Raw genomic sequence first — 10,542 nt, forward strand, 5'->3', positions numbered from 1 at the left:
AATTAGGTTTAGACCATTTTTTGGTAGACAGAGTGATGGCACCAAAGGCATTACCATGAAACATTTCTGCCTTTGATAACCACCTGAAACTGTTTTGGTGTGTTTCATCATATATTGGTATCGTTGAGCAATTCCTAAGCTAGAAATTCCTAATTGCATCAATTTATCATGAAATATATTCAGCTAGGAGACACAAATTCGAAATGGGGTTTATTAGTAACCTGTTTGACCTAGGAATGTTACATAGCACTTGACGCTTATTAAAGTAAAAAAAAAAAGGTTGTAAAATTTCCTCCAGAAGGTACCAGAACGGTAAAAATAGACGTAAATGCTGTAGATAATTTAACAGTAAAGGCTATTATATAAAATACGATTAAATAAGTTTTTTTAAGGATGAAGATGAACATATTTGTCGGGATTTTTTATTTTGTTTCTACACTTATGTAATACCTTTTACCAGAAGAGTTTTTACAGTTCTAGAATAATAATTACAGCTAATAATAAATAGTCTTAACTATGAATCGTGGGATTTCAAAATCTTACAAAATGATAGTAAAACATTATAGAAGAAAAAAGGCTTGGTAATATTTATATTATACTACTGGAGTCGTGGACTACTGTATTCAGTTACATAAGCATACTGCCCCATTTTGTATTCTTTAGGCTAGACATATAATGAAGATATACAAAATCAAAGTTTTTTGTTTATATTTCCAAATTAAATTTTTCACCAAACTTACATATAATATCGGATAAGGCGCCAACAAAGACACTGCTACAACCTTGTTGGAATTTTCCACCGTTTGGAAAGAAATCCACGTGGCCCATGGATTCATAAGCTCCAAATCCCCCTCGAATCACACTATCTCCATTAGAGTGAATGACGTCAACGAATTTGGCGTCAGTCGGATCCAATCGTACTTTTGCTTCGTAGCCTTCAAATAAAGGTGCAGCTGGATCTAAGCCTACGGTAAAAACAGTATTAACACTTCAAATTTTCTTATCACCAAAACTTTGTTTTTGGATTCGTCATTCCTTGATGGTTTAGATCAGTTATCAAGAATTCCACCCCTCACCTGTATTCCTTAATCCTAGAGAATGGTAAAAGTCTAGTGGTGAGGGGAAAATTCTCAGAAACTAGCTGGTCATACACATAGCAAATTTACAAACAGATTGGCCCTCACGATTATTTTCCCATAATTTTTATTGAACAACTTAATATAATTGCTGGTGTTTTTCAGACACTTAAATTAAGATGTTTTTGTTCGTAGTGAATAAAGAACATCGCAAAAAATGTCATATAATTTTCCCCTTATTGTGAATCTTGCATTTGTATTTTATATGTGAAGTACTTTTGAGATGCTTGCATGAAATAATAATAATAGTAACGGAAAACGGGATACCGTAAGTAGACAAATTTCATGTTCAACAAGCTAAAACAGGTCCATTTTGAATTTAGAAAGATAGACATTACCTTGTTTCCTAAGTTAATGGCAATATAGATGTGCCAAAAGGGCATCATTACTATTTTAGTTCCACTCTCGCTAATTCTATTTAATTTCTAATTTTAAATCTAACACTAAGACTTAAGAATTATATGCAAAATTTCCACCAACCTGTTATTCTACTGAGATTTTTTGTTTCCCTGCCAACAAATCCAGCCACATGAGCGCCAAGCGAAAATCCAATCAGATGGAAGTCATGATTTGTAGTTCCTCGTTCATAGTTTATCAAACGTATAAGCTGTGCGATTTCTTTACCAACGAGTCGAGTATTAGCTGCTGCTTGCACATAATTCGGTAATTTAGCGCCATTTTCCCAGTCAACAACAATGACATTCACATCCGCCTGGTGATGTTAGAGTAAAATTTTTAACAAACATAAAACATCAATTTTGCGTTAAAAACGAAAGTTTAATTATGAATCAAAAAATTTAATATGTAACTTTCTGCTTGACTACAAACAAACATGATTATTATTACTATTGTCAGAAAGAGTTACTAGTGAGGGTTTTTTCATGTTACAGCCAGAGCTACCGAGAGGACGGGGAAGCTGGGGACCACTGCCAGAAGAGTGTCTTGGAGAAGGAAAGGGGAAAAGTGATTGAAACAGAGAAACCCACATACTATTCCTCAACGGGTCCCATAAAATATTAAATAGAAACAAACTGATATCCCACACACTGTTTGGATATGTTCTAAGTTATAAATAATATCGTTCCGATTATTCGTAAAATCAAAATGATGTACTATGCATCACAAAGTTTTTTGTATCAAATTTCTGTAAAGGAAAACGTTAGAATACTTAAAACCACTAAACAATGATGTCAAGTTACCTTAACATTGATATATACAAGTGTTTATATTTTCTTGATCTCGTTTCAGCCGTTTTAAGTAAAGAAAGTTTCAACTGTTATTGTGACCTAATAATGATTGAAAAATACGGGGAGTGGCTTTTGAAAGATTATAATGTTAGTCACATTTCTGTTTTTTAAAGATCTTTAAATGCAAAACGTTTTAAGCAGGCAGCAAAACGTAGGTTATGGCGCTTCACTTGTAATCTTAGGGTCGCGGTTTCGAATCCCTGACCCACCAAACATTCTCGCCCTTTCAGCCGTGGGGAAGTTATAAAGCCAATCCCACTATTCGTTGGTAAAATAATAGCCGAAGAGTTGGCCGTGGGTGGTAATGACTAACTGCCTTTCATCTAGTCTTTCACTGCTAAATTAGGGACGACTAGCGCAAGTATCCCTCATGTAGTTTTGCGCGAAATTATAACCAATCTTTAAAAGGGAAACAGCTGTTGGGCAATCATGAAGTATTAGTCCCAAAATATCGGACATTAGTGGCATCTGTATGTGGTATTGTAAATTAAATAGCAATTGTCCAGAAAATAATTAGAAAAGGTATCACATTTTTATAATGTCTGAGAAACATAATTTTCATAGATAGTTATTAGTAAGCAAATATATTATTCAATGCTGTTTATTGAAAGAAAAGTTAATATTTATTACTGCAACTGTTAGATTAACCGATTTTCATTTACGTATGGCGTGGTCACCCAGAGGACCTCAAGATGATGACCTCTTATGGGTCACAACTACATTAGAAGATAGATACTTTCTATTGACACGGCCATGATGGTTAACTCTCAAGAGCCGTAGCTCCCTTATGTCATAAAAAGCCTTGATTAATGTAATTCATGGAAAGGTCCTCTTTGATTGTTGGATTACTATTACTTTAGCTTAAAGCAAGATTGCTCTGTCAATGCACCGTTTCTTGGTATTATCATCCATCCTTTGTCCATATCAGCTTAAAAGTGGAAGTACTTTGAGTAAACAGTAATTACCGAAATATGTAGACAAAAACAACAAGAAAAAATAACAGTTGCACACAAAATTGAGTTGTAGGCCTTCTTTTAGCCCAGGGAATACAGGGTTAAGCTTAATGACATGTTTGCACAAATCAAGAAACTAGATCCACACACACACAAAACAAAACAAAAAAACAATAAACAAACAAGTTTTACTTTTGCTTTTTACGTTTTATTTTATTTTGAGTCGTTGTTATTTTGTCAAATTTCGCACAAAGCTTCTCCAATGCTATCTCAACCAGCAGTTCTTAATTTTGAAGTAATAGACTTGAGAGAAAACAACTAATCAAATACTGGAATTTGACTTTCACTCTTATAATACACCCTCTGCTTAAAAGTGCAAGCATGATTATTTTTTCGCAGATTACGAGGCGGAGCCATAGAACTTCGGATACACAGTCCGCCATCTTAACTACTGGGCCATATTGTTTTGTTTTTTTCAGAATCAGTATTGGTAGGTGCATACACTTGATCTAGTATTTTCTTTTTTGTTTTTTTCATTTTCTATGAAACATTCATGAGTATTTTTATTCTATTATTTCACGTATTTTTAAATTATTAGATTGTCATTAATCTAACGTTTCATCCAACAGTTGGTTGAGTAATTTTTTTTTCAAATTCTTCGTTTGTTTGTTTCTTTTAGCGCGAAGCTACATTGGGATATCTACTGTGTTCAACGTGGGGACTCGAACTCCAAATTTTAGCATTATAAGTCCCTAAACTTAGAGCTGACCCACAGGGGATTTTTTCATTATCACTAGAACAGGTTTCAACTTATCATACTTATATGCATCCATTAATTTTCATTCAGTTTTATAATGCATTTGTGAGCAAAATCATGTACGAGTTGCTGATAGAATGTTAATCATTTTAGATTTTCAATCCTAGGGTATTTACTAAGAATTAATCACATTTCAAGTCTAGAGTTTTTTAAACTATTTCATTATAATTCAATCTTGTCACTTTCAGTGTTTGCTCCTGTTTCAGTATTGTCGGTTAGATCCTGTGGATACGTGTCAAACCACTAATTGTATTTAGTAAACACATTAGACTCCAGTGGCTGGTTTTGCATTCACGTTTTTTCTTTATTTTATACGGCATAATTTATGTCAGAACTTACAATCCCTTTCGAACCGTTATCACTTGGAGCCTATTGGTCATTATTGGCAATTCTCTTCTCAAGAGTCAGAAGATATCAAAGAGATCCATTTTTTAGCGGAACTGTTTTCCCTCTGAGAATAACTCTCAGTAGAAGTAATTTTCCATTCTTACACGAGCTTGCCGTGTTCTTTATTAACCTTCAAATTACAAACTTGTTTTTGTATCGTTAACAATCGGTGAGGTCACATATTGCATCATATTGAATGACAAGCAAACGTACCCGTCCCCAGTGATGGGAAAAGTTTAAATTAATCTAGCAAAAGTAACCGTCCCCACTAACGGGAAAGTTTAAGTTAATCTATCAATATAAATTATTTTATTGACTTTAAAAAGGTTAACTGTGTTGCACTCTTGGTTTTACTCAGAGCCCACCGCAACAAGTAATTATTGAGCATTTCAATCATGCTAAGAGCCTTTCAACAATAACATACGGTAAATCTACATTTTTATTCTTTAAGTTACGTCACATTTTGAAATGAGAATGGTAGTGTGATCAATTCCTAATAATTCAGTGTAGAATATTCTGTTAGCGAAATAAAATTTGGCATCAACATTATTCATGCTTGTTCTCCCATCATTTCGAAAGTGAATGTTGAGCTTTGCCTTCGTGCGTAGCTTTTCAAACGGGAGAAAGACGAACGCTTGGACAGACACCTCGGTTAGCAATAAATATATAAGATTTTTTTTGTGATTGTTACAACAGTTACTAGGAAATCTCAGCAATGATTAGTGGGATTAAAGAGCGTAATTCTAATGTCGGTGATATTTTTCTTTACATTATTTTGTGTTACTCATGTGTTATTAGGGATCCTGTAACCATAAAATTCACGGACTGTTAGGTGCATAAATACTTTAGAAATGCCTATTTAAAGATCTAATAAGGTCCACATGGACCCCATCTTTAATGCTAGGGCTTTTTTTATACACTACAGTGTGGTACGATTATAAAAAGGTCTTCGTTTGCTAAGAACATTCTCAAATGACTAAACAAAGAGATATGTGTCTCATTAACACTGCTAGGAGCCATTAGTGTCTCAGAGCGGACAATTAAAAATTTCACTTGTAACTCAGAACATATATTCATGGCTCAATCATACCTTTGAGAAGACATACCTGGCTCACTTAAGTCACAGCAGATACAATGCTGACACTCATCAATAATAGTGATGATCCACATAAAGGCTAACTTGGCTTACTCTAACCACTGTTTATATCATTTGTAAAAATAAATAATATTAAGTCACATTTATTTATATATATGTTATTTAATAACAACATTTAACGATTATTTCTTGTTCGCAGGGATTTAGTGTCATTTCATCCAAAACACTTGCATCATATTAACTCGTATTCCTGTGCTTTTATCTTCATGTATCGCATCTACCTATTTATTTTTGCACTTCGTAAAGAGCTAAGCAATTTTAAATTTTCTTATTCATTTCAAAGTTTGAAACTGTGACTTTTTTATTTATAAAAGAGGCTTCCATTAGTAACAGGCCGAGCGCAAGCCGGTGATTATCGTGCCTTAGTGTGGATCTGAGGTTCTGTCGTTCTCCTCCCATTACTGCCAATATCATTCGTGGTCCGCATTCTTGGTAACGGTCAAATCCCACTATTCGGTCTGACATGAATAGCCCGAAAATTGAGGTGGGTGATGCTAACTAGCTGCCTTCCCTTTAGCCTATTACTCTAAAATTAGGAACAGCTAGCGCAGATAGCCCTCATGTAACATTGCGCGAAATTGAACAATATAGAAACAATATATTTTCATTGTGACAGGTCTAACAGTTTTTTATTCTAATATTTTATTGATCCACATGATTTAGGCCACATTTATCCGTATATATTTTATTAAGTGGCCAATAATGTGCTTCTATCTTTGATGTATTATCGTTTAGCATTAGTTACACGGACCATGAACATTATAAGTTACTTTTAGCGGTGTTTGTATGATAGAATATAATTCATTAGGACACCACTAATAAACACAAATAAAGATGTGACGCTTACCATTAAAAACAACTACAAATATCTGGTTCTGCATTCGGGCGTTAGAATAATCACGTTTTCAGAAGTAACACAACTCTAGTTTCCTATTCAATGACAAATACTTCATTCCTTTTTATTGAACATAGTCACAAATATTTTACTGTTATACAATCTTATGACTGAAACTAGAACTTTACTGTAACTCTAACCAATTGAAGTACTGAATGATTACAAATAAAATAGGCCCGGCATGGCCAGGTGGTTAGGACGCTCGACTCGCAATTTGAGGGTCGCGGGTTCGCATCCCCATCCCACCAAACATGCTCGCCCTTTCAGCCGTGGGGGCGTTATAACGTGACGGTCAATCCCACTATTCGTTGGTAAAAGAGTAGCCCAAGAGTTGGCGGTGGGTGGTGATGACTAGCTGCCTTCCCTCTAGTCTTACACTGCTAAATTAGGGACGGCTAGCACAGATAGTCCTCGTGTAGCTTTGCGCGAAATTCAAAACAAACAAATATCTTAAAAGATATTTAACCCAGGAGAACTAAATTTCACCAGAAGCACATCGAGAATCACAACCTACTTTTATTCCAAAAAGTTTGGATACCGTACAGGGTATCTCAAAAACTTCCAATAATTCTCAGTCAGCGTATCTAGCTTATCCCTGCGCTATTGCATCATACATTTTGAATAGTGTTCATTTTTAACTTCAAAATATCATTTCTGATGTTTGTTTTCAAATCTTCCAAATTTCGTTCGCTATTCCGACTGACATTTCCTTTAGGGAAACTCCATAGCAAAAAATATGTTAGTGCAATATCCGAAAAGTTCCGGCTATTTCTGGCTAAATGAATAGCTTATGAATCTTTCTTCAGTGACAATGTCTGTCAGAAGCCTTTTAATGAAAGGTAAATAAATATGAAGGGTAGCCCTGTTTTGCTGGAAGGAGATGTTGCTTGCTCCTCGAGACGTACTAATGAGGTCTTCCAGCATTTTCTCATAACGGATTCCTCCAGTTATGGAAACAATTTGGGCACGGCCAGTTTCATCAACAATTTAAAAGAACAAACAATTAACGATAAACATCCTGATGAAGCGTAGTGTACAGCAGCATATAAATTATTAGTGAGTTTTTGGTGAAATGCGAGTGAATATTTATGGACATACCAACATTTCTTGAGTTGACATAGACAATAAAATAAAAGTAAAATTCACCTGTTCAAAACATCCATTGTTCATCACCTGTTCCATTGCGTTTCATCGATCATCAACCCCGCCAGGTTTCAACGTACAAAGGGGGATAACCATCCCTTAATAACATACAGGCGTCTAAAGTGACAAGCAGCACAGCTTTCACTTGTCATCCTAAAATGCACGCTTTCTTAGCTTTGATATTCTGAGAAACCTTCACTACTGCTTCCACAGATAGACATATCTGTTTGGAACGAAGAGTTTATTTTACCACTGCTTCCACAGATAGACATATCTGTTTGGAATGAGGAGTTTATTTTACCGACCCAGTCTCTCAAACCAACTAATTCTTTTTTTTAACATTTTAGGAAAATTATAAACAAGTGCATATTCATTTTCTTTTAAAAATTGTCTTTTGGCCAAAATAAACAAACTATTATTTTTATAGCACAGTCGATCAACGAATTTTACTCATGTCGCCATTTTCTTGCTCAAAATGAGAGAAATATAAAGATTGCTAGTATGCGAGAAAAGCGAATTACATATGCAGCTTAGTATGTTTTTGAAATAACTTGCACCACGCCCGAAGTTTCTTAAATAAAACTTATGGTTATTCAGTTGGTTGATGTGAATATTCTTCACCTAGGTCAAATATATGTTAAGATATAATCGTTTCAAATATGTGGTTTTCTTTGTAATCATTATTTATATTCAAACAAACTACCACATTAAATCAAAGTGTTTACAGCTTTAAAGTCTGGGTAAACTTTAATTGTACTGTCCAGTTCTAACATGTAAAATGTTTCTAAACTTACCTATGACCCGTGTTTATTTTTAGTTTTCCAAGGACAAACAATTAATGATTTGTTGAAAATCGCTTGAATCATCAATACAGTTGTTCCATATTTCTTGCAAATTCGTTTTGATAAATATTAAAAGTTAAATAATTATAGATTAAGAGATTGTGTATGTCTAAATATCCTTAATGTAGACAAAAATCCTTATAAACTTTAGGCCTGGGACATATGACACAAATAAGAGCCCCATAAATCTCAATGCATGGTGTTTTAATTTTTTGAACCTTAGTGATTACAGTTTACCTAAAGCATCTTCGATTTTGAACGGAAATATAACAAAATAATAGTTAGATAGTCATATGAAAGAAACGTGTCTTGATATGACATTGTGGTTTTCAAATAAACTTGCCCAACAATCAGAGAAGATCTATTCAGGAGTTGCATCATCTAAGAAATTGCTCTACCCTAAGGGTTTAAGTCCCAGATGGATCAGACTATATAGCTTCGGCCAAAGGAAATCGTAATCTGCCATTATGTTTGCGTCCAATGAAGAGTGCCATTTTCCATTATAGTTGTACTCACTGGAGCGTCGCATTTTGTAATATGGCCGTATTTATAGGAGATTGCCATATTGAAGTCCACTGAAAGATCATGCTCATCTGTCAATAAAAATCGGTTAATTGCAATAACCATTTTATATTAGTTCTAACTACCTCTTATTATTTATTGGAAATTATAAAATTCCGGTAATAAGTACTAGTGTTCATATTTATAATACTTACAGCATAAAGAAGACCTTCTACCATTTGTCTTACCCAAGACTTGTCAGCACTTCCTCCAAAACCGTGAATTACAATTTTTACTGGGTTACTACCATTAAAATGGGAAAAATACAAAGATGATTTGTCATCATAGTGAAGAAGATCCCCATGATGAGGGTTTTTCCTGGTATACAAATAGAATTGTGTCCCAACTGCTTCCGGGGATTCCGGGAGTGTATCCAAGTAGTCAAACGGACCTTCATCTCGGAAACACCAGTTATATTGCGTGTAGCAAACAACTTCTTCATCTCGTTTGTGCACATGTGAATGATGCATTAGTTTTCTTTTCCTTAGCTCCCGCCATCTAGTAAGTGAGGAAACAATAGCGGTCCATATTTGAAAATCACTTGGGCTTTCGTCAATCACGTTGCTATAGCTCCACGAATACGAAACTCCCACACTCGTTAATGCTGAAATATCCAAGGATATGAAATATATTAGCATTCTTGATCCTTCAAAAATAAAATAGAATAACTTATAACCAGTGCTTATGAACGTAACCATATTTTTTCCGAAAGTTTTAATATTAGTATTGTCTTGCTTATAACAAATTTTGCTATAAATTAATTAACGCTGTTGACACACATCAACCTTTCAGCTAGCGGTTATTCGTGATACTAAAAAAAATGATAAATATACAATAAATAAATTATATCACAAGACACCTCATAACCTGAGCACTTTCGGAAGACAGATCTTCCTTCACTAGTGAATAACGTAAAAACGAGTCTGCTTTCTCAAAGCATTGAGATTTCAGTGTTCCTCGTTTTGAGACTTATTTTTTGAAGTCCCGTTGATAAATGTGGTAGTTTTAGTTAAAGTTACAGATTCAGGTGGAAACCCTACGATCAGTACGTTAAAATAAAGAGGTTCTCGATGCCGGGCAAAGCGTTGTATTTTAATCAAAAATTCCATTTTCATAAATAGAAAGACCAAATTATTGTGATTAAAACAAATATTTTGCCTTTCAATAGCCTCATTACGACTCGATGTAGTGAAATAAATTTTTATACGTGATAATAGAATGTCTTCGCTTTTATTCATTACAAAAGAAGTTCATAATCTACATATATATAAGACCATAACTTCAAATTAAAATACTTTTTTTTAAAATGATAAGAGTGTGGAATTTTATGAAAATTATTATTATTACTAACAGTTATGTTTTCCATGTATTTAATATTACTTTTTAAGGTTGCTGCAGCTAAAGC

General features: G+C 34.2%; 1 protein-coding gene across 1 annotated transcript in view; it reads right to left on the reverse strand.

Moving 5' to 3' along the window:
• The window catches only part of LOC106474788 (pancreatic triacylglycerol lipase-like), a 47,532-nt gene that overhangs the window by 16,584 nt on the left and 20,406 nt on the right, over window positions 1–10,542 (reverse strand). The window contains exons 2-4 of the mRNA XM_013935483.2: window positions 9,293–9,741; window positions 1,617–1,848; window positions 741–965 (exon numbers count right to left, since the gene is read on the reverse strand). Coding sequence (XP_013790937.2) covers window positions 741–965; window positions 1,617–1,848; window positions 9,293–9,741 — 906 coding nt within the window. The remainder of the gene's footprint in view (window positions 1–740; window positions 966–1,616; window positions 1,849–9,292; window positions 9,742–10,542) is intronic.

Source organism: Limulus polyphemus, unplaced genomic scaffold, assembly GCF_000517525.1.
Source record: "Limulus polyphemus unplaced genomic scaffold, Limulus_polyphemus-2.1.2 Scaffold142, whole genome shotgun sequence".
In the NCBI taxonomy this organism is placed as follows: Eukaryota; Metazoa; Arthropoda; class Merostomata; order Xiphosura; family Limulidae; genus Limulus; species Limulus polyphemus.